Here is a 27966-nt window from a genome sequence, read left to right on the forward strand (position 1 = left end):
TTCTGCTGCACAGTAGGGTTAGTTTAGTAATTAATCCAATCAGCACCTCTTCCCTCTGTTTTACAGTTGAGATCTGATTCTAAGAGCCAGGTCTAATACACACAGTGGGGTAGAGTTGCCTCAGGTCTGGCAGATCTCATAAAGCAAACAGGATTTTCCAGCTGTGGTTCACAGAACTTAAGTGGTACATAGCATGTTGATTATTTTGGAGGAAAACACAGTAAGTTTTCATGAGCTAGCCGTAAAATTGGAGAAGCTGTGTAAAAAGTACCTGGTATTCCTGAGTCTCTAATGTAGACAGAAGAATAGACCTTGCCGTTCTTCTTTGCATTGTTCATGTCAAAGATTATGGAAGCCATTAGCTTCTTTACGTTGAACATTCCATACATCAAGTTGTTCATGTACATGTCCTTCACCTTGGGAGACTCTGTGCCTGTTATACCATCATGGTGCTGGACCTTACATTTAAGGGCAGTTTGAAAGGTTACAATGTAAGAGGACGACAACTTCAGGTTTTCATTTGTATTAACATGGTCCACTAACCTTCAGTCAGAGAACTTAATAAGCTATATTCACAGTTTGAACATTTTACCTATTCCAAATTTCAATAAATAGAACAAATTGGTCAAAGACCAGATGCACACAGACTTCCCTCTCTATATATTCCTATTTTAATATTTAGAAATTACTAGTTACATACTTGGAGGAAAAAAATACAACTTACTAAAAGTAAGAATGGAGCAAAAATACCATAGCAAGGCAGGTTTTTCATTTCCTTCTAAGGTCTGGTCAATAACTTAGCTGAATAAATATTTATTACCAGCAAAAGCACTGAGGCCTGTAAATGGTTGATGGTATGAGGCTGATCACTCAGCTGCTGAACTTTGAAGAAACCAATCTGTCCTTCCTTTTCTAACTTTAGTTTTTTAATTATTTAAAAAAACATTTTGTAAATGATAAAATTAACATTAAGGAAAAGAATATTACATGTAAAGTTTGAAACCACATATTCTTTCACTGGCTGAAGAAAACATTTGCCAGTAACCATGTCTTGAATGCATGGCTAAGGGACTAAAGTCATGTTTCAAGACTGTTTTTTGAAGAACTGCTTTATTTTTACTTATGACTTACTAAAGGGAATTTTTTTTTCTAAAAACATAAAAGCAACCTCAAGACACTCCAGCTGAAACTCTTAAGGAAAGCTTTGCTTGTGGGCAATTAACATTTTCATTCAAATTAAAAAATCAATCTTTACCTCTGAAACTGCCCATCTAAGGCTCTGAAGTTGCTTTAAGGCTTTACATTTGCAAATAGAGCCTGCTGGATGTTTCTGGACATACTGTGTGAAAAAGGACTCTCCAGCGAAAAGCAGTGAACTTGCTCTCCTTGCAATTCCTTTTAACATGCTTCGAGAAGTATAAAACCCAGTCCATGCTTGAAATGGCTCTGTTAAGAGTTGAACAGATCCAACATGTCATAATACCATTTCAGTTATCACTTATATGTTATTTATTAGACTAGTATGGTACAGCTTCTTACATGAAACCTGATGTAGGTTTAACATAGCATCATAGAATCATAGAGTAGTTAGGGTTGGAAAGGACCTTAAGATCATCTAGTTCCAACCCCCGACAGGGGCAAGGACACCTCACACTAAACCGTATCACCCAAGGCCTCGTCCAACCTGGTCTTGAACACTGCCAGGGATGGAGCATTCACAACCTCCCTGGGCAACCCATTCCAGTGCCTAACCACCCTAACAGGAAAGAATTTCCTCCTTATATCCAATCTGAACTTCCCCTGTTTAAGTTTTAACCCGTTACCCCTCGTCCTATCACTACAGAGTCCATCCCCAGCATCCCTATAGGTCCCCTTCAGATACTGGAAAAGCTGCCAGGAGGTTTCCATGCAGCCTTCTCTTCTCCAGGCTGAACAGCCCCATCTCTCTCAGCCTGTCTTCCTAAGGGAGGTGCTCCAGTCCCCTGATCATCCTCGTGGCCCTCCTCTGGACTTGTTCCAACAGTTCCATGTCCTTTTTATGTTGAGGACACCAGAACTGCACACAATACTCCAGGTGAGGTCTCACAAGAGCAGAGTAGAGGGGCAGGATCACCTCCTTTGACCTGCTGGTCACACTCCTTTTGATGCAGCCCAGGATACGGTTGGCTTTCTGGGCTGCGAGCGCACATTGAAGGCGGCTCATGTTCATTTTCTCATCAACCAACACCCCCAAGTCCTTCTCAACAGGGCTGCTCTGAATCTCTTCTTTGCCCAACCTGTAGCTGTTCCTGGGATTGCTCTGACCCAGGTGTAGGACCTTGCACTTGGCATGGTTAAACTTCATAAGGTTGGCATCAGCCCACCTCACAAGCATGTCAAGGTCCCTCTGGATGGCATTCCTTCCCTCCAGGGTATCAACCGGACCACACAGCTTGGTGTCATCGGCAAACTTGCTGAGGGCGCACTCAGTCTCACTGTCCATGTCAGCGACAATGACAAGACCGGTCCCAACACCGATCCCTGAGGGACACCACTCGCTATTGGTCTCCAGCCGGACATTGAGCCATTGACCACAACTGTTTGTGTCCGGCCATCCAGCCAGTTCTTTATCCACCGAGTGGTCCATCCATCAAATTGATGTCGCTCCAATTTAGAGACAAGGATGTCGTGTGGGACAGTGTCGAATGCTTTACACAAGTCCAGGTAAATGACATCAACTGCTCTACCCCTCTCCATCGGTTCTGTAGCCCCATCATAGAAGGCCACCAAATTGGTCAGGCAGGATTTCCCCTTAGTGAAGCCATGCTGGCTGTCACCAAGCACCTTGTTGATTTTCATGTGCCTTAGCATGCCTTCCACTAGAATCTGCTCCAGGATTTTGCCAGGCACAGAGGTGAGACTGACTGGTCTGTAATTCCATCAAATGGAATATTCATTAACCCTACAAAGAAACACAGCCATAAAAGTGCACTTTGGAGAACTACAATCTTTACTACAGGCCTAGTAACATGACTGTTGATTCAAAGCCATTACCAACTAAGTTAACCTGTGCTTGCAGAAATTTCTTTGTGGACCTGCACAGAACAACTTCAGAAGTTTCACTGAAGCGTATTTTATTATGTATCAATAAGTGGATTATAATCCTTGGTTAATGCTTGATACAATCTCTCTGCATTTCCCTCTTTTAGTCAAAGGGATTTATCTCAAATTTCATTTCCTCAAAAAGGAGTAGAAACAGCGATGTTGTAACACGACTCCAAACCACTGCAGCACTTCAAAGTACATCAAAAGATGCCCTCAAGTGGTCAGTAGAAAGTATTTCAACAGTTAGTATTTCCAGTACCCCAGAGAGTAAACTAGGAAAACAAGTATTTGATTTTAAAACCTCCAAATCTCTACTTAGTGTGGGGAGGTTTGGTTGGTTTTGGGGGAAGCTGCAGAAAGTGCTTTCAGAAGTGCATACATGCAACCATAACAATCTGCTATCAAGGATCAAAGGCAACAACTGGAAAATGGGATCTTTTGCTCAAAAACTAAAGGTGAAACTATTTTTGGCCTAAAAAGGCTAGAAGTTTGAACACAATGAACTCCATTTCAGTTCTCAAGGTTACCAGCAGAGGAGTCCCACATGCACACTAGTACAGAACAATGAATGTAGAGCAGAAAGTGGAAATACTTACCTGAGATTTAAAAATTGAGTTTCCAAGGCATACGCCAGAAATGACACTAAGCCCAATAAGTGACTCATAATAAGACGGCATAGAAAGAATGAGAGAGGATTAATCATCAAGAGGCAAAACAGTATGTGGGAGAAAGTGCACTCGAATCTATACTGCAATTGCTAGGCACAGTAAGCCGTTTGGGGAAGAAATTGCATCCATGTGTGGGCACCCACCTGGAACACTCAAGGTGCTGCCATTATGCAAGCTAATAGCAATTGCCTACTGCCTGTAAATTATGCCAGAAAGACAGAGGCAAGAGCCCAGATGTAAGAGGATATTAGCAGTTAAAACTAGCAATACATTTATCCGCAAATTGTTAGATATGACATGATCCCTAAAGGGAGGCAAGTGAGCCAGGGATCAGCCTATGCAATGATTCACAGGAAGCAATGGTTATTTTTATTCATTGAAAAGTTAACAGACATGTTACAGAATAGTCTGAGATACACAACCCAAGTGCCAAAAAATGTGATGAAGCAGCTGCAATTATATAGACAGCTATATTAATGATACCAATGATATTTTAATGATAATCCAGGCAATGAAGCAAATTAATGAGTTTAGAAACTGAGAACTTAGCTGTGTCTTCTCTCCACATACTTAAATGAGGCCTAAAAGGGTAAATATACTTGGAAAAATGATTGAAAGGGTGTTGGGTATGGCATGCCATCTTTCCTATCTTCCCAGTACTTTTCAGCTGTGCTCGAAGAGCTAACATAGTACAGCACATAAGCAAGCGACAAGCAGCTGCAATGAATGTGTGTCACATCATACTATGATATTTCAGAAATACAGGTGGTATTTTTACTTTTTGAGACTTCAGTTATAAATAACACTTCTTTTTTCCTCCCCCCTAGAATTTAAAACTGTTTTATTTAACAAAACTGACAAGACTTTCTCCGACAAGAGACTTTAGGGATTCATCTACATTAGTATTTTGCTTGGATCAGGAACATGTTTTTCAAGTGAATTTATGAGCCATCCTTACCTGCTATGCTTTGCCTTATACAAAAGATTAGCTCTGGAGTTTAAGGACTGGATGGTATATAACCAGCATTAATGGGCACTTAGTCCAGATTATATCCAATATTCCTGGAGTTACATAGAGCATGGCCACCAAATCCTCAGCAGCAACTGCTTCACTTTGACCACTCCTATTCCACTGTATTAACAAAGTACCCTAAGAGCTTTCAGACTGCTTTGGTCCCTGGGTTACCTGCCTTGCTTCTCCTTCAGACATTCGCAGATTACGTCATGTCACGTTTCCCATCTGTAGGGGCTTAATCGTGTAGTTTAACATATAAGCAACAATAAAAGGAAATAAAGAAAGGAATAAACCGAGTGATGCACAACACAATTGCTCATCACCCACTGACCGACACCCAGCCTGACTCAAGTGGCGAGGGGTCCCTTCTGGGTGACTCCCCCCAGTTTCTATACTGGGCATGAGGTGCTGTGGTATGGAATACCCCTTTCGCTAGCTTGGGTCAGGTGTCCTGTCTCTGCTCTCTCACGGCTTCTTGTGCCCCTCCAAACTGGAAGAGCATCAGAGACTGAAAAGTCCTTGATCAGGGTAAGAGCCACTTAGTAACTTAGATCTATGTGTTATACATTGTTCTCAAGCTAAAGCCAAAACACAGCACTGCATCACCTACTAAGAAGAAAATTAACTCTATCTCAGCAAAACCCAGGACTCCATGTCTTCTCTAATCTATGCATAATCCAGTTCATTTGAACAGTAATATTAGGACATTGTTTTATTTGGCTCTGCATCCATCTGTTTCTAGGTATCTTTCAGTTAGCCAGTTTCCTTTCCATTCCCTGGATCCTAGAGCACTCTGTCCTTACTACAACTCATTTCTGGGGAAGAGGAGAGGCATAACATGCACATCTAATACTGCAGATCACCTAAGAGACTACAGGGTTTTTGTGCACTGTGCTTTGTACTGTAAATAAATGTTACAAAAGAAGTTTGGTTGTTTTTTCTTTTTTTTTTGCTTTGTTTCTCATTTTCTCTATTTCCCTTTATTACGATTTTAAATTTGTACATTTGAGGCAGACATTATGCAGTTGTGAACTTAAATTACCTGTTGAATATGGAAGAAAGTCTTGAGAGTCATGAATTTCCCATGTGAGATTCCTGCTATAAACCGCTTGGAAGTAATCACCAACAGTGGCATACTGGACAGTCACTCCAAACTCAGCAGAATGCTTGTTAATATAATCCAACAACAGGTCCATGTTGGAGTACTGAACAGATGCATTGAAGAACTGTTTATCACAGCCCTGAAATTCCAAAAACAGAACAGCCAAATGACTTTGGGTCATGTAATTTAGAAGGATCTCTTTTGACACTAACCTACGATAAAACACTATTTCTTTTGATCTTGACTGCTCATATAAAAGTTATTTGCTACAGAAATGTCAAGATCAGGTAGGGTTACTTGCACAGATCAGCTGATAACCAACAAGCCTTACAGATAGGGAGAAGTGTGTTGATACACCATATTATGCAACAGCATGTAATTTCATGGTAGGAATTGGAAAAATGCACACATACATGCCTGGAAAGATAAACTTTGTTTCTTTTCAGACTGCATTTCTTCCACTTAGCAAAAAAAATGAGGAAGTTCTTATTTTCTGCTCTTAAGAATGCTTACAGCTTTAGGAAGTGCTGAGGACATGACGTGATACAAAACAATCCAGACAGAGATTCCTGTAGTACAAATGTCACACAATGTGCTGCTGATCTCCCTTCATGACAGTAGACTATAGTACTCATCCAAATAGCTGAGAGGTGATACACTGTGTATTAAAGCTTCTTTTAAAGTATGCTTGCACAACTTGACCACTCGGTGGATAAAGAACTGGCTGGATGGCCACACACAAACAGTTGTGGTCAATGGCTCAATGTCCAGCTCGAGACCAATAGCGAGTGGTGTCCCTCAGGGATCGGTGAGGGACCGGTCCTGGTCAACATCTTTGTTGGTGACATGGACAGTGGGAGTGAGTGCACCCTCAACAAGTTTGCCGATGACACCAAGCTGTGTGGTTCGGTTGATACCCTGGAGGGAAGGAATGCCATCCAGAGGGACCTTGACACACTTGTGAGGTGGGCTGATGCCAACCTCATGAAGTTTAACCATGCCAAGTGCAAGGTCCTACACCTGGGTCAGAGCAATCCCAGGCACAGCTACAGGTTGGGCAGAGAAGAGATTCAGAGCAGCCCTACTGAGAAGGACTTGGGGGTGTTGGTTGATGAGAAAATGAACATGAGCCGCATTCAATGTGCGCTCACAGCCCAGAAAGCCAACTGTATCCTGGGCTGCATCAAAAAGAGCGTGACCAGCAGGTCGAAGGTGATCCTGCCCCTCTACTCTGCCCTTGTGAGACCTCACTTGGAGTATTGTGTGCAGTTCTGGTGTCCTCAACATAAAAAGGACATGGAACTGTTGGAACAAGTCCAGAGGAGGGCCATGAGGACGATCAGGGGACTGGAGCACCTCCCTTACGAAGATAGGCTGAGAGAGTTGGGGCTGTTCAGCCTGGAGAAGAGAAGGCTGCGTGGAGACCTCATAGCAGCTTTTCCAGTATCTGAAGGGGGCCTATAGGGATGCTGGGGAGGGACTCTTCATTAGGGACTGTAGTGATAGGACAAGGGGTAACGGGTTAAAACTGAAACAGGGGAAGTTTAGATTGGATATAAGGAAGAAGTTCTTTCCTGTAAGGGTGGTTAGGCACTGGAATGGGTTGCCCAGGGAGGTTGTGAATGCTCTATCTGTGGTGGTGTTCAAGGCCAGGTTGGACAGAGCCTTGAGTGACATGGTTTAGTGTGAGGTGTCCATGCCCCTGTCAGGGGGGTTGGAACTAGATGATCTTAAGGTCCTTTCCAACCCTAACTATCCTATGATTCTTTTATTCTTTTATTTATTATATATAACTTCTGCTTTCTGTTTCAACACAGATTGCACATGCAAGTGTTTAAAAAATTGTTTAACTAAGCATAACTTTGTTCAACTACAGCAGTCAAACAGGAAAATGAAAGTGTTACTCAGCCATGGCACCACGTGTATTCTTCAGTTATCAGTATTACAGTAAAGACATTGATTTGAAGCACAATAACATGCTAAGAAACCTTTTCCACATAAAAAGGCCAATACTGATGCCTTCATGTCTCTGTGCTTGAGAAAGAAATCATTGTACAAGAAGTCAACACTTTGCTGTGTAGGCCACATAAACCTCTGATATCATTTTCAAAATAAAGATGGTCTCAACAGTTTGGATTGATGTTTTGAAAAAGTTTTAGCAGATGTTTTGAAAAAACAGTCAAGGAGTTTCTGTTTTCTCTGCAATCCCATCTTTCAATTCAACCTTTACCTTGATGATGAGCTGAATGAGTTGAACCTGATGAGTTCAATCGAACTCAAACGCAAATACTCTCCCTTCTTTCCCAGATGAGAGGGCTATCCCCCATCACTTCCCCATTTACTAGATGTTTCGAGATATTCCACTTTCAAACCAGAAAAGTTCTTCAACCCAGAGATCTTCTGTATGCATACAGCACAAACTGGGAAACAACTTCAAACTGGAATGAGCTATTAAAACATTAAATCACACACTGAAAAGTGCCTCAGCCAGTGCAAACCAGGCTTCCTAATGCTGACTCCAACTAAATTTGAGGGAAGGAAGTAATATGTTTACCAGTCAAAACTACTTCACATTTACAGAGCACTACTTTCAACTCACGATCCAAGAAGACTTCCTCATCAAAAGTAGATACTTTGCACTACAGAAGGGGACATGCTGGGCTCCTAGATGATGCTCACACTGACATAAAACAGTAGCTGAGGAGTAGCGTAGCTCTGTAGAGCAAGGATATCCAGGAGAACCTGCTGTAGTCAATCATCACATCCACTCACTATATGAAAAGTACTTTGCACAGGAATGCTATACATTACAGTTAGTTCAACCACACAGGCCAAAAGATGCCTCAAGGATGAGATCCAGCCCTTAAGAAAATATATCTGCTGCTGTAGCCTCCAGAAAGGCAGGTCTGAACTTTTATGCTGTCCCATAGCTCAGTGACTTCTCCTGCACAACAAGGTGATTCAAATCATGAATGAATACCTGTTTATCCACGTAATTCATCAGAAAAGTCCCAATAGTCTACATGTGAGGTCTGAATTTCAATGGGAAGGTGTGTAATTCTTGATTTTAATTGAAGGGGAAAAAAAAAACAATAAATCCACATACTCCAAAGTATTGTAATCATGAAAAAACTAGCTAAGCTTAGTTATACAGACATGGAATAACAGTGTGTCTATTTCTATGTCTTTACATACAATCATAGAATGGTTTGGGTTGGAAAGGACCTTAAGATCACCTAGTTCCAATCCCCCTGCCATGCACAGGGACACCTCATGCTAGACCATGTTGTTCAAGGCTCTGTCTAACCTGGCCTTGGACACTTCCAGGGATGGAGCATTTACCACTTCTTTGGGCAACCTGTTCCAGTGCCTCACCACCCTCATAGTAAAGATCTTCCTTATAGCATTATGAATGAATAACAAACTTGTATTACTTTGTTTAAAACTCATTAGCACAAGCACACAAATCAGGAAGTCAGAGGTTGAAATTTTCTTGTATTACTGCAAAACTGCAGGTTTGGATCTAGACGTTTGGAATTTATTTGTACTATTCAAAACTTCCTCCCCATTTCAACATAGCACTACTGCAGAGTATTATATCCTACTTCTCCCTTCACCCTCTTAGAACAAAAATAAAAATCAACATAAGCAACTGTCACAAACACAGGGGAAAAACAAATCAGTGACTCAGAGCTGCACCAGTCAGAAAACATTTGTTCTCTTTGCAACAACAGATATTGTGGTGAAACAGCCACACACGTCCTCCTTCAATATTGTAATTATGAGACCTACAGCATCGATGTAAATTAAAAACCAGACTCTACATTCAGTTTAGGAAAAGTTACTGTTTCCTAAGGATGTAAAACCTGTGAGAGCATATCAGTGCTACGTGTACATGTAGGATCTAATTAACACAGAATATTGCTGAAAAAAGTGTTTGGATGACCAAGCTGGGCTATGCTTCAGTTTCTAACTAAAATATGAAGACTGTATGAGAAAATGATTACCAATCAGTTATAGAAGACCTTGTCTACCCAATGGGCAATACATTTTCTTCTAATGCTATCATTTTTGTTAACATAGAGTTATGTTATGCTAGGCATTTATGTAAAGAGATATTTAAATACACAAATCAAGGGGAGCAAAATGGGGAGCAGTACTGCAAAATATAGTTTTGCAGGAGGTAATCTTCACAATCTTGTCACATTTTTTTTCTATATTAAGTAGGGTGGAAGATTTGGTAAAGAACTGGGAGACTGCAGAAGGAAGTTCTAGCTTTTAAAAATCAGTCTTAATTATTCATTTGGAGCCCACTTATTAGAAAAGCAATTTCCATCATATAATTTGTACCTGCATTTTTGCAGTACATACAGCAACAAAGTACCATGTACCTGCTCTCCACGCTGTAGGTGCACATGCCACTTCCAAAGCAAATGCTGATCACTTACCCATGTGATCACTGGGCACTTACCCATGGCCACAAAACATCACTTGTTCGGAACCAGGCTGCTCTCTCCTTAATGTTTGACACCATGGTTTGTGCATACAGATGGATGTTAGTATCTGTGACAGGGAGACTCATGTTTGGATAAATACCATCTTTTGGTGGATCTGGGAAAGTTGCAATTCCATTCCAATAAAATCCTGACCTAAGTAGAAGGAGAAAGCAGCAGGCTATGAACAGGATTTGTTCAATTGGGAAAAACACATGAAATGGTGCTGGGATAAAATGCAGACACACAGGGAATAAGAAGCAAAAGAAAAGCAGTTTATATTAATTGCTAGTATTTGGGTTTTAGTGTTTATTTGGGTGTGGGGGGCAGGGAGAAGGTCTAGTTTTCTTTTTGCACTGTGCAACTTTCCAAGTCCCTGCTGCTTGCTGGCACAGAACAAAGAACTTGTAGGACAAAACAGCAAGCTTTGTAACAATGGGGATGTTCCCCTAAGTAGACTTCATTTACACAGTATTTTACTGGATAAGCCAGTGATCAAAATAAACATTTCAGAAGATCTCGGATTTTCTTCACAAAGTAAATGGAAATTTTTAGTCACTTTAGTTTGTACACAGTTGATATACACAATCTTAGCTCAATATAATGCTGAAAATCTCCCACAGAAAATCAATTGGCAATAGCCAAGCCAATACTGAGTTTCCTGGCATTTTTCCAGACAGGGAAACAGAAACCCAGTCCTGCTTTGGACATTTCCTGTTTACAGCAACTGATTTGTTTCACATTTTTATTCTGTTTTATAAGGACTGACATTATATATATACCTCAAAGTTGTACCTGTGTTCCAAGCTTCTTGGTGCTAGAAAACATTATGCTTAAGTCTGTCAATTATTTTGAAGTACTTTTAGTTCCTATCAGTAGTGCCACTTTTGAGCATTCCATTGTTAGGAACTGAGCAAACTCCATGTATTATTGTGGGTAGCTGGGGATACTTTGTAATCCTGATTCAGACCTACAGAGTCTAGGAATCTCCTTGGCCTACTATAGGTAGGAGAAAAAAGTAGAATACTGCTGAATGAAAACAGGCAAAGAAAATACTTAAACTCCACCAGTATAAACTCTCAGAAGTGATCAGTATTTCTGTCTATTTAGGAATCTTCAGACCTGTTTGAAAAAGGTATTTGAGATGGGGTACAGTAGCTGTACTGATCCATAACATGGGTGAAGATCTCCTGTCTTTCAGATAAGGAAGGAGAGCCCTGCCATACAAACTGAAGTTTCTGGAAAACAAAAAAGGTAAGAAATCATTACCCTTGATGACAAGGACAGAATACCATCATTAACAACTTAAGACTTCAGATTGCCCATCTTCACTTCCAGCACTTGTAATACTTTAGATGTTCTTACTTGAGACCAGCCAATAGTACCCCAAGCAAGGTCACATATTATGTATAGGAGGCTATTGTGTTGCCTCTCGCTATTCATACTGATGGAGAAGAGGAGGCAGCCTGCTGCCAGCTTACTGCTAAAATCCAGATGTAATCCTAGCTTATCACAGGCAATACACCTCACTTGTTTCAGTGGGACTTGAACGCCTATAAACTAAGAAAGATCCAGATGTGATCTGAATTGCACTGTAGTCAATGGGAATCAATGTTTAATCAACTGAAACAGAATTTGTACAGTTTTGGAAGCTTCCAGACTGTCAGGTGCCAGGGAAAAAAAAAAGAAAACCACAAAAACCAAACAACCAATGGGAAAAGACTGTTAAAAGCTCATAAAAGATTTCAGGAGAAAAGAAGTATCACAATCCACTGCAAACATAAGGTGGGAGGTCCTGGCTTCACCATATTCTACGGTTCTGTTGTCTTCTTCAGAGACACTCGAGCTTCACCCAAGATACATAAAAATCGCCTAATGTCTACCTCAGACTAGTGACAGCCCCTTATTTTCACATAATTTAGTGTATAACTGCTGACAGACCAGGGTCCAACACTGTGGTAGGAAAAGAAAAACATTTACTGTGCATGGGAAGCAGTGTGAGAGAAGGCAGAACAAGAAACAAAACTGAATTTGGTAAAAACATGATTAGTTGCCACTCTAACTGACTTATCAATTTTAGGAACAAATAAGTGTCCCAAACATGACAACACTGTAACCAACTTAGCCTTGCCCAACTGGCTGTATTTTGCATCTTCTTCAGCCTAGATTGCATTTTATCTTTAATGAGAAATCATGAAGACAGTACCTGACCATATTATTATACAGACTCAGTATATTTCACCATTAACATATGCAATCAGCATGTCACTTTCAGAAGAGAAATACCCACATTTCCTTGCATAGAGCTGAGAGATGCTTATCTTAACTTCATGTAAATAGAGACTGGTAATGGGTTACACTTCTATGGGTATTCTTACCTTAGTTTTCTGCATGTCAGCCTTCAGATCATAGTCAACCCGAGAAATAAGATGAGCATTAAAACCAGCCAGAGCAAAAAGAGTTGGCGTTGTAGCTGAAGCTCCAAAAGGATCAACATGCCAAGAAAATTGAGGCCTGATCCCAAAAGTTTCGTACAAAAATCCATGGCCTTCTGCAAAACAAGATTTGTTTATGTTAGGAACACTTTTGTAAGTTCATTTTATAAATTTACTAGGCATACACTATTACAGATAGGCAGTTGAAGGTTAGCTCTTTGTTGCTGTTTTCCAAAGCATTTAAAGTTTCAGGAATTTAATGATTCACAGCAGAAAGTTTCACACTGACAATATTTATTTTGCTCTGCAAGTATAACTTATTAACATCATAGAAGATGAATAACAAAAAGGAATTATGATTAGAGACAGGCCTGGGAAAAAGTACTTAGATACAGATTAGGTTAAAACTAATAGCCATGTTGGAGGCTGCATAAAAACAACATTCTGGGGTCTAATTTATGTTTGCCTAAATTATACCACCCATTCTCAGAAAATCTGAGTCTCATATCAACAACAAAGGGACAAGGAAGCCATCCAGTAAACAAAACTAATATGAATACAATCTTCAGCTGTAAAAAGAAGAAAGAAGCCAAAAGTTAATTGCAATCTTAATATGTTATTTCCAACCAATGTTATTAATTTTGTATTGAAATGAGTTTCAAAAAAAGCAACCCCCAAACTAGAAAGACCAGACAAGAAATTTGGACAAACCATTTAAATGAAAATAGAACAACCAGCTAAGCAGCAGGTTTTATTCAGAACTCTAGTATATCACGCTAGGATCCGCCTCATCAAAAAATATAATATAAATTTGTTGATCTTAATTTCATAGGTCTGGAATCATGCTCAGAACTATTTGAAAATACAACCCCATTTTCCCTATTTTGGACTAACTCCATTCCAAATTTTAATATCACATTTGAATAACTGAGGTTGCAAGGCATTCTCTTTTCACTTCATCTTTCCTACGGGTAATACTCTCTAGCGGAAATACTCAAAATGTGTTTGTTTTAACTCTCCTGACTGAACCATATTTTAAACAAAGTTTGCAAGGCTCTTCCAAAACTCGGGTAGCTGAACAGGCAGGAGGAGACGTGAAATGTATATCCCAAATGTCTGTACTGTCCTTGCCTTCTCAAGATGAACTCCACACACAGTACAAGGACATATTGTGTGTACGACTGATTGTATGTACTCAACCTGAGTGGAGTGCTTTCAGGACAAATAAATGAGAATTTTAAAATCTATTAATATTTTTTGTTCCTGCTGAATAAATTACCTAACCTGAATTGTCTTCAAAAAAACCTGTTTACACACAGAATGAAATATTAAATTAATGTTTTTTGCAACTAAATTTAATGAAAGAAAAAGCTGCATTTGCATTTAACAATAGGAGTCTTCAGTTAATATTAGTGTGTTCTTTGGAGAAGTCTAGGTTCAGTGTACTAAGCCCATATAACAACCTTTAAACACAGGAGTCAGATGAGAAAAAATATGTTCATCCTCTCTCTTCCTCTCAGCCAGAATGTGTTGTGGTGACTGAGATACAAAAGTTGCTGCTCTCCCTGTGCTCCTGATAAACACCCACAGATGAGGAACAATGTCAGTGGTGCTGCACAGTCAGATTCAGCAAATGATAAATGTGTTTTCTGACTCTTTACTCTCCTATGTAGAAAGCTGCCCAGAGTGTAGCTCTGAACTAGGCAGGGTTTACATGAATGATGACAGACTGCTGGTGCTAATATATCCCCTCCTGCCCCCAAAACTATGCTATTCCCTCATGACATCTATAGCACAGTGGTGGCATGACTTATCCTGTTTTTTTTCATTAACCAGATGGATATAAATCTAAATACTAAAAGACACTTTAGACCATCAGATGAGAAGTATAACATATAAATTGCTGGAAGCAGAAGCTTACAGATTAAAATGGGAAGTAGTGCATCTCTTGGAAATATGCATCTATTTCTACAGAGGCTGGTGATCATGATTACAAAAAGGGGGTTTCTTCATCAAGCAAGTCTTTCAACTAAGTTCAGATGATCTCAGTGACGTTCTGTAGCCTGTATTCTGCAGAGGACTTTCTGTTTCTAAACAATACAATCTCCTTACACTCTTAATTGCTACCAGTTATTTTCTACCAGAGTATTTCATATCTTCAATTTTGCCATAACTGTCTTCCCAGGACCTTAAGCTCTCAAATACACACACACACAAAAGGCTGTGCTCTTCAAAGGAGTTTATAACTGACATTAATTAAACTGCAAGACAGCTTTCAATAACCCTTCTCCTTACTGCAGAACTGTTGAATTGTTTTTTTTTTAAGCAAAGATTTTTATACAGATAACCCACCAGCAAGTAAGAAGTAAGACTTGCTTTAATGAGCTCTTAAAGAGTAAGAAAATAATAGCAATCTTCGGGTGGAGGAATGAAAAACAAACAAACCCCCCAAGGTCATAACAATGAAAAGTACAAGTTAAATGCAAACATGCATACCCGTCAACTGTAAAATTTGATCATCAATTAGTGTCACAGCTTCATCATGCATCACTTGCCCTCCAATGACAAATTCCAGTCGTCCCTCCTGAAGCAACTGATGAACCTACAATATTGAAATTAAGGCACAAAGCATAACCATCATTTCAGTCTTATCCAAAAAGGCTGCAAATTCGTTTCAGATCACAGCACATCACCCAGACACAAAACTTGTCAGGAAGGCATCCAGGACAAAAGTGGGATAAAAGGCCTGAGTGCTATCAGAAGGAAAGTGAAGTGCTAAGTGCTGCACAGTGCACTGATTTACCCAGTTTACACTGAAACCAGGTAGCAAGCACAAAGGATGTACTGTCAGGTAGACCCTAAACTTCTGGTGTTTCTCAGTAGAGCTGTTACTGTGCCTTTATACTGTCTAAACAGCAGACATGTCCCTATAACACTGCACTGCAGCAGTCTAGGATACTACCTCAAGACAACTAGAGATGGAGATACTAGTGCTACTAGATAGCAGAAGATACTAGTGCTGCTCCCAAAGTCTTCTTCCTGCTGCATCTGTCTTGGCTTAGTGAAGACACTGGGTGGCTCGATGAGAGAATAACATGCAGCCCCATTGTCGTGGTTTAAGCCCAGCCTGTAAATCAGAACCATGCAGCCCTCTCGCTCACTCCCCCGCTTTCTTCCCTCCGCCCCCGCTCCCGGAAGGACGGGGACGAGAATCGAAAGAATGCAACTCCCATGGGTTGAGATAAGAACAGTCCAGCAACTAAGGTATAACACAGATCACTACTGTTACGACCAATAATAATAATGATAAGGGAAATAACAAGGGAAGAGAATACAATACCACCTGTCGATAGGCAGCCTAATCAAGCAGTGAGTCAGCCCTTCTGGGTAACTCCCAGTTTACATCCTGGGAATGACATGCTGAGGTATGGAATACCTCTTTGGTTAGTTTGGGTCAGGTGTCCTGTCTCTGCTTCCCCCCGGCTTCCCTTCCTCCCTGGCAGAGCATGAGACTCAGAAAGTCCTTGGTCAGACTTTGAGCAGTAACTAAAAACATTGGTGTTATCAGCACTGTTCCCAGGCCGAAAGTCAAAACCACAGCACTGCACCAGCTACTAAGAAGGAGAAAAAATGATTGCTACTGCTGAACCCAGGACACCCATGCAAGCAGCAACGGCGAGGCTTCCAGGGTTTCCTTTAGTCTACTACTTCTGTAACAGTTTGAAAACTGAGATTTATGGGATCTAGGAGAGAGATGGTCTACCATCACCCTGTGGCCACAAACATATCCCTTCTGTTCTGTATGCATCTGCCTTGCCTTCAAAGCACAGACAGGTTGCTCAATTTGTGACAGACAGAATGGTATATTAAGAAATAGTTCTTTCACATGTAGCAGGTTTGCCTGCCTGATAAACCCGCTGCTAACTTTCATTCTGGTCCCTTTTTCCTAGTTTAAAAATTGTCAATATATTATGACTTGTTCAGCTATTCAAGGTTTTTTTTTTTAAACAGGCATGCATTTTAAACTAGAAACAGGCATGCTTGAACTGCATACATGTATTAAATTCCAAACATGTACTGCTTGTATGCTATGAAAGACTGTATGCTGACAAGTACAACTTTTAGCAAATGTGCTAGAGGAAGTGTAGGGTGGTGGTTTGGAGGGAGTGAGTAATAGTTTGTGTCCCTTTCTAGAAGTGTTAGGGAGTCTTCTGTTTTTATTATAGTTACTTCACTACCTAAAACTTCAAAGATAGCTCGAACTTTCAACGAAGAAAGTTTATATAAAGGAATTTTTTATAAATAGGTCCTTTAACCCCCACCCCTTTTTTATTTATTTAAATCTGTCATGCAGGATGCCAGTTCCAGAGCTATTATGTTTATTTCCCCAGGAACCTTCGGTGTCTGCTCAGATACGATGCCAGATTGTCAATTTTGATTATAATCATTTCTCTTGTTCACAATGTTGTGAAAACGCTTCAGGGCTCAGCATTCCTAAATTAGTTCTAGCTGACTGTGGTGACTGATTAGCATGCTGGGAGACCAGATAACTGATATCTGGTGTCAGCACAGAAATGGTCCTGACCTACATTAAAAGCATCTGTGGCTATTATTCCCCATCTGGATGGATGTCCAAAAGATACCTGTGATCCAAACTTTGGGACATGGAAATGTTTTTTTAATAGTTTTCTGTAACCACTGTCAGGGTGAAAACAAGAAAAATAATACAACTAATTTAACTAATATCCAATCCTAGGAAAAAAACGTCTTTAATGACAACCACTTTTGCTTACCAGAACTGGGCAAAAGGAAGGAGGAACCGAGGAAACAGATTCAGCAGTACTACAAGCAGCAGGCTGCTACAGTAGCAGAAGATACCTGTGGTCCTTGGGACACCTACTACTATACTTACATCAACTCATCCCTAAAACCAGATAGAAGCGGCTACACTATTTAAAAGACCCAGGCATCAAGCCAGGGTAAAGTGACAGGAACTCTTCACACAAGAAAATACTGTGGAAATAACATATACTGAGAACTAAGAGGTTCATGTCTGTCTGAATACTGCTGCAATACATGTCACTCCCTGTCTGAATTGCAAAATCAGCTTCAGTACCTGGCCGTACCTTTTACTAGTTTTAAATGCTATTATTTGAGTCCGAAGCAGACATTCCAAAAGAAACTAAAATTAAATCCTGTATTCCAAGTAAACCACTAAAGGCGGGGGGGGGGGGAGGAATAAAATAGGAAAATTAAAACCAGAAAGCCTGTACTACAGAAAATCATTAATGCTAGAGCTCAAGTGGAGAAAGCAGGACAGTAACCAGAGCGAACCAATTTCAAGGCCCAATATTTGCAACTTGCTAATGACAAAAACATGTCACTTACCAGCAAGCATCATAGCTGTCAAACACTATTAAAGATTCAATGTTTGACACATACAGGTATAAGAGCAATTTGGTTTAATAATTTTAATTTTCAGAGAATCAACTACAAAGTAACTTGAGAACTGAGTAAAAATGCATAAAGTAACAATTATCAGTAATTAGGCTAGAAAATTAAAGGGTGACTCATATGTACTAGTTTTGCACAACTGAAGTCAAATGTGACACACACTTATTCTTCTGAATCCCACATAACAGCAAGAATAGATATTAGAGACTTGGGCCTTTATATTTAGGTTATAGCAGCATAACATACTTGAAATAAGATGAACTTGCCTTAGAAAGTTAAACGTACTCTTCTGTCCCTGCACAAACGAGTTCCTATGCTATTTTCTTTAATTCCTCAACCCAAGACTTAAAGTACAGTTCTCTAAAAACCGACAAGAAAATTGTCCTGCAACAGGCAAGTATGGGCAAAGAGCCCACACAATAACAGTGAACTGTCTATACACAGTGAAATCTCTCATACACAGATCAGCTGTACACGTGTTATGGATTCAGAATTTAGTAAGGTTAAAAAAGCCCAAAAACCAGACAAGAGGTTTCGTTTTTTTCATATGATGCTTTAAACATCTAGCACTTTAAGCAAACTGAAATATAAAGTACTGCAAGTAATATACTACTGTTGGCTGGACCCTGGTAAGAAAACTGACCATGGAGTTCCAAGTTAGTACCTATGGGTAGCTGCACCAGCATACTCTCTGCTTTTAGGGTCCAAAACTTAAACATCTTGCACTGCAGTGCAATGCATGACTAACTGGTTAGGCTACCAGCTCAGTCTTTGATTTCAGCATGTTTGTTTCATGCCAGAGGAAAGAAGTGCCAAATAAAACTTCATAGTGCCTTTACTAGGAAAGAAACGTTGAGTCTACAGTCACCTCTTTGCTGCATCATCCTGGTTTATGAATGGCAGGTTTTTGAGCAGTACTTAACTGGAAAGAAAAAAAGTTCCTTCTTGTGAGCAGTGTTAGGCTTCAGATATTTAACAGATATCAGTACAGATATCAGTACAGTCTCTTTCAGAATCACCCACATCTTATACTAGCATGCCCCCAAGTCAGTCAGTCACTGATGAAACAAAAACTGCAAAGTTTAAAGAGTCTTCAGTGCAAAGGTTGCTACCTCCTACTGCTCTAATCTATAGCTGGAGTTTTAACCTCTTGCAACTGCCTTTAGAGTTATGTTTCTTTCACAAGAAGTATCAGATTCAGAGACAGCTTACACAAGACCTGGGTAAAAAGCAAATGGGGAAGCACTTTGCCCTTCCTTGTCCCCTGAAAAAGGTCACAGATTTTTTGTTAGCAGGAAGCACGGCTCTAGTACAACTTACCTGCTGCTTGTGTGTATCTGTGGCTACCGCATCCCACCAAAGTCGAAAGAATTCCTGTTCCACAGCAATAAATTTGCGCTGCTTTCCTTTCATTAGCTCTTCTACAACAGACGTGTAGACATTTGCTGCATAAGCATGCATGCTTTCCTGCAAGAGACAAAATGCAGAAAATAAATTGTTTTGCCTACATTAAATGGGCTGTTTTGAACACTCATTGGGCTTGAAAAGAGACTGTAAACCTCATGTTTGTTGCCCACTTCCTTTGTACACCTGGAAAGTCTGAGTTCTGATTACGCGCAGTCTGTTGGCCCCTATGCTCCAAAATATGTCCTGACTGGGGACCTGACTAGATCATGGTGCAGCTTCCCCCAAAATCAGCAGGAATCAATACAGGCCTTCTTTTTGATGCACTGGGAAACAGCTTACCCTCATTGCTTGTCATGAAATAAAAGACTTTGCACCAACACAGTTAAAAAACTCATGTACACATTTTATTCTTCCATTTCTGCTCATTTGATGACCTGAATTACCAGAGTTGTTTCTTCAGAGCAAATACGACTTCATGCTGTGGGTGTGCACTACCAGTATAATACAGTTATACACATATGTATGCTGTGTATTATACTGTTAGACCCAGAACCTTCAGTCATGTAAAATAACTCCATTTGGCTTGATGTCTTAGGATACAGTAAAACCAAACCCTTTGACTGCTGATGTATAAACACCCAGTGTGAGAATTTGTGCATTTATCCTGTCTATGCTGTTCTTAAAGCTACTGGTATTCCAGAATGAGGCTTATGGATTTTTACTGGAATGCAAACACGACAGCTGTATCCATCAAACAACCTATCACACCGTTATATCCTATGATACGGTATAGTATCAAATTAATAGCATCATGTTATTTTAAAGGTGTGTACACGAGGATATTTAACGTACACTTATCCTTGCCAGAACAACTGCTGCTGACCAGATCCAGTCTTCTACCCTTTACTTAATTTCAAAGAGACACAGAATGTCTAAAGACAGCAGCAAAGATTCTAGGATTTCCTGCAATGTCTGTGTTTCCTTGTAACAAAGTTATCAGCATGTCATTGAAAGGTTTTTTAACACTAACTGTAACAATTTTCTACTTAAACTCTTGGCACTTGCTGAAGAATGCACACCAAAATACATGCATCTGAAAGTGATTGACAGAAAGATCTCTCACCCATCCAAAAACTAATGGGTATTCTGAATAATCGCATTTTGACATTAGAAGGGAATGACATGATCCAAATCAGAAATAAGCTATTCCTAACCTCTCGCTTTCCAACTATTTTTGTAAAAATGCTGAAGTGTCATTAGAAAATGGGAAACATTTGAGTGTAGGACAAATGGCTTAAAATACTCTAGTGCTTATCTAAATAACTACTTGTTCGATGATCTCTTGATCAGCTCTTAAGGGTTCTTTAAAATCAAGATTATGATTAGATGCTTAATACAACGTGAAATTTTAACTAAGGGCATAGCTTTAACATTTCACTAATACCCAACAGTGTCAAACTCCAATGACTGCTGAGGAATTTTCACTTTTCACTGGCAACTGGCTACAAACAATACATTCTAAATTCGAAGTAGCTGTACAATGATTACGACATCAAGCTCAGTTTCACTTCTTAATAGTTAAGTGGAGTACACTAAATTTTAACAGCTGAACAAGGACTTTCAAATTTAATACAACGCTAAAATATTCTATGTGGAAACTTACTGAAAATATTTTCTTGAGGTATTTTGGTGATGAAGGCAAGCCAGTCTTTATTCTGACTCAAATTATGCTGGAAGTAAGCAGTAAGATAGTACCCAATCCCACAAAGTTTATAAGCCCCAGTTGTCTGGGTGGGAATGACAACGATTGTTCTCATAAAGCAGGATACTTGCAAGCAATAATAAGCATTTTCTTTCCAGTTCACATCCTCTATCAGCTAATAAGATACTCTGAAACAATAAGCAGTGACCCAGTATAAACAATCAGGTAAGATTTTACCTACTTAAATATAGATTTTTAACTTCTAGCATGTTGTCAAAACTGCTTTGTACTGCATTCTAGACAATGATGATGTGTCTTTCACTCCTATACGTAAGATACATCAGTGAGATGACACATCTTGTGTAAGTTATAGTACGTCTGTTATTATCAGATTGCAACAGATTGCTTGCTTTGAGAGAAAACAATTTTTATTATACAATCAGTGCTGTAATTCTCCACCAATACTGTAATTTCCAGCACACAATGAAGGCTGCTATGCTAATATAAATAAAATCCTTATTTTGCACTTTATAAATGGAGAAATGAAATACTAAGAAACCAGTATGTTGTCAGTCCCCTGTGAAACCTACTTACAAAGCAAACCAAAAATGTAAAATAGGTTGGGATCACACCAGTATTCCAAAGTTACCTTCAGGTTTCACTTTACTACAGAAGTATTTGAAATGACGCACAGGTAACCTCTGTGGTTTTTTACTATGGGAATTGTTGATGCTTATGATTTAGTAACACAGGCACTGAGGCTTCAAGCAATTGCATCTTCTTAAAAAGAAATGTGCTTCATTTCTCCTTGAGGAGATCTTCAACCACGAACTGACCCAAAACAAAAATTAATTTTATGCTCTCTCCTGCAAGTTCTGAGTAGGAGTTTGAGGTATTAAAGGAGAAATTCACTAATCTTTCCAAAAATGGGAAGACAAATAAATGCACAGCAGGGATTCCTTGGTGAGCCATTAGGTCTCTTTTATTACAGCTACTCTTAAACATCTGATGCCATTTCACACTAGTGAGTGAAGTATCCACAGCATCTTTCACATAAAATGAAAGCAATTTATACTGGTGGTGAAGGAGTCAGGATTTTGACTAACAAACAGAAAAGGTCTTAATGCCCCACCTGACTTATTTTGCTCCACATCTCATTTAACAAAAACCACATTGCTCCTATACTTCTGTGGGACAAGGCTCCAAGCCTATTCCAGCCACCAAGGGCTTGGGTCCTGCTCTCTTCTCTAAGAAACAGCACAAAGTTTTCCTGGGGTTTTGGCTTAGTAAGAAGATAAACAAAAGGACCAAGAAAATCTGCTATAGGATCAAAGCTCAACATCAAACAGAGTGAAGGTCTTCCTTAAAAAACAATGGGGGGGGGGGGGGGGGGGGGGGGAAATCCCTCAGAAGCATCCCGCAGAACACAGGCACACATAAGCCTAAAATTCATGGGTACAGTTCCCAAGCTAACCATGCCTCCTCCCGCAACGACGAGCACACTCCCAACAGGAGATGCACCTGTCGGGACGGGGATGCATCCCTGGGGGACACAGGGATGTCCACGTTTCTCTGCGGGCGGTGGTGCAGGACCAGCCGGAACCCCGCAGCCAGAACTACGGAACTCCAGAGAGTTTTACAAGCCTGAAGGCGCTGGGCTGGGGCAGCGCCAGGCCCACCCCTACCCCGACGGCAGCCGCGCCGTGCGGCGCCGCTCCCACCCCGGCCAGCCCCGCTCCGCAGGGCCCCACCTGCACCGTGTACACCCAGCCGACGTCCATGTGGCTGTGGGCGACGACGAAAGCCCGCAGCGCCCCGCTGCCATCGGCCCAAGGCAGCAGGCTGAGGAGCAGGAGCGGGAGGAGCGGGGCTCCCATGGCGGCTCCCTGCCAGCTCCCCGCTTCACTTCCGCGTCCCGCCGGCCCAGCACCGCCTCCCGGCACGGCGGCCTCGGGACGGGGAGGGAGCGGGAGCAAGGAGTAGGAGCGGGGCTACCGCGCCGCGGCATCATCTGCACGGTGGGGAGGCGTGCGGCTGGTTCAGGAGTCACTGCTTTGTTAACAAGAAGCTACAGCGGTTTACCTTGAAATGGGAGGATTTTGAGGCAGGAGGGGGTGCCTGTGGTAGACCCGAGCTGCCCTGTAGGGAGCTGAGACCCCTACAGCAGGGTGCAAGAGCCAGCTAAAACCGCAGCCCCAGGTCCTGGTGGCTCCTGCTGATAACTCTGGGGCTGGTTTTCTCATACAACTGGATTGCCCTGAGGGATGTTGAGTTCTGAATCTTGGACAACTATAAATACAGCTATAAATCCTTGGCTTTTTTAATTTATTTTTTTTTCCCACATTCTTCTGAATTGAATGTGAATTCTTTATTTTAAGGTATAATAGTTAATCACAGATGCCTGTCTGCATCTTTGGAGCTATAGCAACGTCAAATTTTATGTGTTTGACCTTCTGATCCCATTTACATTGGTTTTATCACTTGTTTTCTTGTTCCTAGCAAGAGGTGGGACCTGTACTGAGAACTGAAAAGGCAGTCTTGTGTCTGCACGAAGTCCCACTGAAGAGGAAGAAATCCAGCCTATAATTAAAAAATATTATAGGATAATGTAGCCCAATCTCCTCAGAAGTTTTGTCTACAGTTTCTGCCCAGTACCTCATTGTGATACTAAAAGCTAAAGCAGATTGAATTGTTTTTTAAACTTTGACTCTAAAATACACTGTGGTAGAACTTATGTTCTAGTTGGAGTCAATTACATGCTTTTAACAACCCTACAATCCTGAAATAACAAAAATTCCCACACTCTTTGCTCATTTCCAACAGTGCCAAATAAAAGGACAGCAGATGAAGGTGGTGCCTGCTCCCACTTTCAAGTTTGTGTGTTGATTGAGCATCACCCATTTTCAAACCTAGTTAAACCAGTCATCTCTCTGAAGGAAACAATCAAAAATGGCTTAAGCGTCCATCTATAGACTTACACTGATAAAAGCCAAAGATTCATTCTCACTGGACTAGCTGGCACTTGGGTGCAAATTAACGCATCTCAATACTCAAGATACCTGTAGAAACAGCTCACACACTATAAATGTGATTTGCATCTATCCCCTCACTTTAGAAAGAAAAAACAAGCACATGCTACCTTACCTGCCAAACACTGAGTTGAACAGTGCAAAATTGTTACATTTTATAACAATTAAATGTAATGCAACTGGATTCCCCCCAAAGCATGTTATTCAAAATGGTAGACTAAATTTTTGTCCAAAAAGAAGCAGTTAACAGTTAAATGCCAAGGTTAATTTTATTTATGATAATACCCTGTCATGAAGAGCAATAATCAAGGTCTGTAGGTCATTTCTAGGGGGAGTTAGTATCACTGTAAGCAGCTGGATGAAGCTTTACTTTAATACAGATCTATGATACTCTTTTTTTTTTACCCTCAAATCATCAGCTTAAACCTTTTCAGTTCCAAGAAAGCTAGTGCACATCCAGCAAACATATGGCTTGGGGATATATATACATATGCTCTCTAAATGAACTGGTGTTTTTTTTACCCCAGAAGGTATTATGGTCTTTGTAATTTAGAAGTTCCCAGGAAAGCTTAAGTGTTGGTGTTTTGCTTTGTTTCTAAAAGTAGCTGAGAATGTTTGCAGAACATTGTACTCCTATTTTAAACTTGTTTTCTTCAGAAGGTGTAATTGCCCTCCTTCTTCTTTCACAAAGGCCACAGTGTGACACTGTCTTGGATGCAGTAGAGAAGAATATAAATATTTGAGCAGAATACCTTTATTAGGAAAAATGGACTCAAACTGCCCACAGTTTACAGACCTAAAGGTATCAGGAGTGTCTTCACTTGCTGTAAAAAAAGGATGACTGTAGGTATCAAGTAGAATTTATGCTGAAAATAATGCTTCCCCGTCATGTAAGGGTGGTGAGGCACTGGAGTGGGTTGCCCAGGGAAGTTGTGAATGCTCCATCCCTGGCAGTGTTCAAGGCCAGGTTGGACAGAGCCTTGGGTAACATGGTAGAGACTGAGGTGTCTGTACCCCTGTCAGGGGGGTTGGAACTTAAGGTCCTTTCCAACCCTAATTATTCTATGATTCTATGATTGTATGTACATCCAGTGTCACAAACAGCAAAAAGCTAGATGGAAGAGCCAATGTAACTGTGCCATGACAGTGGCCTACATGGATATTTTATCCTCTTGTTGGCTCCTAATCTCTTAGTATGGCTTGATTATAGTCCTCCTATGTTATTTCTTAAGTTTTTTTCATTTGCCCATACAAGGTGCATTTGCTTTCTTTGACTTGAACTCTGTTATACATGGGCCTCTGACACTGTCACCTCCAAAAGGCAGAAGGTGTAGACAAGATACTGCCAACCATAGGCTAAGGAGTCACAATTGTTAAATACCAAGAAAGCTACCTGGTGAACAGAACAAGTAATGTACCTTTGCATTTCCCTCCTGTCATGTTTTTGGGGTGGATGTCTATAAGAATAAAGGCATTTATTAACTGAAGTTCACTCTAGCTGACTGGTTTAGCTACAATTTGCCATTCCCCTAAATATTTTTCCAGTGGAGATAAAGGTCACTAGTCAGAGCACTTAAGCTTGCTTGATAACAGCTTTGATTTCTTACTTACCACTCATGGATGCTGTACAGTTTGCGGATCCACAGGGGTCGGTGGGCCAGACGAAAAACCACTCTCCAGCCCTGCAGTGATTTCAGCATATATAAACCCTGATAATATACATTGTATTTGCAGCCTTTTTCCATAAAATAACCTTCATGGCCTAGGGATGCTAAGAGAACTGTGGTGAAAGTGCGGCTGCTGGTGCTTGGTGTGGCAAGCTGGGAGACAGGACAAGAGGTAACTGCCTCAAGCTGTGCCAGGGGAGGTTTAGACTGCATATATTTCTTTACCAAAAGGGTGTTCAGGTATTGGAACAGGCTGCCCAGGGAAGTGGTGGAATCACCATCCTGGGAAGCATTCAGGAAACGCGTAGACGAGGCCCTTAGTGACAAGGTTTAGTAGTGGAGGTGGCAATCCTGGGGTAATGGTTGGACCCGATGATCTTAAAGGTCTTTTCCAACCTAGCTGATTCTGTGATTCTATGATGGGTGACACTGGCCAGGCCCTGGTGTGGTGGGTTCTCCAGGGGTGTACGCCCCAGAGTCCTGGTGCACCACACGCCGGGCTGGCCGCCCCGTGTGGCTGGGAAGCAGCGATGGGACACGGCACAGACGGGGGGGAAGGGAGGGAGTTCATGGCTGAAGTTACCAACAGCGGGAAGGCTCCTCCACCCCGGACAGAGGAGGAAGGCCCGGCTGAGGCATCCCCTCCCGCCGCCGTGGCCATGGCACGCCTCAGGCAGAGCGGCCGCCCCGCCCCTGCCCCGCCGACAGCCCGCGGCGCTTCGCTGGGCACGGCCCCGCCGCCCTGCTGGGGCCGCCCCGAGCCCGCTCACACCTGTTGGGGCCGCGGCGGGGCCGGGCGAGGCTGCGCCGCCTCCGCCGGGAGCTCCGGGCGGAGCCTTCCCTCCTTCCCGTCCTCCCTCCCCCGGCTCCCCGAGCGCCCCGAGGCACCGCTGCCTGCCTGCGCCGCCCGCTCCGCTGGGAGAAGGAGGAGGCGCCCCGAGCTGCCGGCGCTGGGAGCACAGCAAATAACAGTTCAGAGCACTGAGCGCCTTTCGGCGGGCGACACCCATGTCCCACAAACAGGGTATCTGGAAGCGCTGTCCTTCCCCTGGCCCTCCCTGGTCTCCTCTCATCCTTCCGATCCCTTTGCCCCCTCCATCTCTCCTCCCTTCTTCTCCGTCCCTGCCTTTCCTCGTTCCCTTCTCCCTTCCTCAGCCCTCTCTCCGGCGCCCCGGGTGCCCCTGACTGACTGTACCTTTCCTCCCTGCCCAGTTGGCGGCCCCCCAGGAGAGAGCGCGGTTGATTGGTGCCTCTACCAGCTCAATGGAGCAGCCGAGTTTGAGGTCTCTGATGGTGAGTACCGGGGTGCTGAGATGGGGCGCGGCCCCTCGACCGCTGCCCCGTCCGGCAGCGTGTGGAGGAACGTGGCTTGCTGGTGTGAGATCGGCAATGGTAGAACACGGTGGCCATATGGGGTGTGGGGCGGGGAAGATGGTGCGTGGGCCCAGGGCAGGAGGGAGGAGAGCTGGCATTGGTGGCCACTACATGTGCCTGGCCTTGTGAAGGTGTCGTGGCTTGTTTTGTTTTGGGTTCTTACTGTGAAAAGTTGGGTTTTCACAGCTGGTGGCCTAGGTGGCATCAGTCCTCACGGCCTTGGTGGCAATGGGTGTGAGGGAGGCTGTGTGGTACTTGCTGGAAAGTTTTCTGGCCCTGTTTTTGCCCCCTTAACTTTGAAGAGAGAGGTAACCTAGAAAGTTTTATATTTTAATATTCTGTGATCAGAAAAACATCAACCTTTGGATGCAGGGTAAGAAAGTCTCCCTCTGTCTCCACTCTGTCTCCAATGCAAACTCTGCATTGAATATCTAAACTTAGGTGCCAGCCTGTATTTTCCAGTGTGCCAGATGTGTATAGTGCAGTGCCTGTGAGCCTATTTCAGTGTATGTTTTCGGTGAGTTAAAGTGGAGCTA

At 41.8% G+C, this 27966-nt stretch overlaps 2 protein-coding genes across 2 annotated transcripts in view; one reads left to right on the forward strand and one right to left on the reverse strand.

Moving 5' to 3' along the window:
- Window positions 1–23296, reverse strand: part of MAN2B2 (mannosidase alpha class 2B member 2) — a 37441-nt gene extending 14145 nt beyond the window's left edge. Inside the window, exons 1-9 of the mRNA XM_062636314.1 lie at window positions 23112–23296; window positions 19572–19718; window positions 15294–15399; window positions 12741–12913; window positions 11485–11600; window positions 10341–10518; window positions 5810–6008; window positions 1256–1446; window positions 272–458 (exon numbers count right to left, since the gene is read on the reverse strand). Of these exons, the coding sequence (XP_062492298.1) occupies window positions 272–458; window positions 1256–1446; window positions 5810–6008; window positions 10341–10518; window positions 11485–11600; window positions 12741–12913; window positions 15294–15399; window positions 19572–19718; window positions 23112–23237 (1423 nt within the window). The 5' untranslated portion in view covers window positions 23238–23296. The remainder of the gene's footprint in view (window positions 1–271; window positions 459–1255; window positions 1447–5809; window positions 6009–10340; window positions 10519–11484; window positions 11601–12740; window positions 12914–15293; window positions 15400–19571; window positions 19719–23111) is intronic.
- Window positions 23297–26819: 3523 nt separating this feature from the next.
- PPP2R2C (protein phosphatase 2 regulatory subunit Bgamma) overlaps window positions 26820–27966 on the forward strand; it is a 202826-nt gene continuing 201679 nt past the window's right edge. Inside the window, exons 1-2 of the mRNA XM_062636346.1 lie at window positions 26820–27080; window positions 27269–27349. Of these exons, the coding sequence (XP_062492330.1) occupies window positions 27065–27080; window positions 27269–27349 (97 nt within the window). The 5' untranslated portion in view covers window positions 26820–27064. The remainder of the gene's footprint in view (window positions 27081–27268; window positions 27350–27966) is intronic.

This window comes from Pezoporus occidentalis, unplaced genomic scaffold (assembly GCF_034315485.1).
Source record: "Pezoporus occidentalis ecotype Australia unplaced genomic scaffold, CSIRO_AGI_Poc_V1 ctg48, whole genome shotgun sequence".
NCBI classification, from domain to species: Eukaryota; Metazoa; Chordata; class Aves; order Psittaciformes; family Psittacidae; genus Pezoporus; species Pezoporus occidentalis.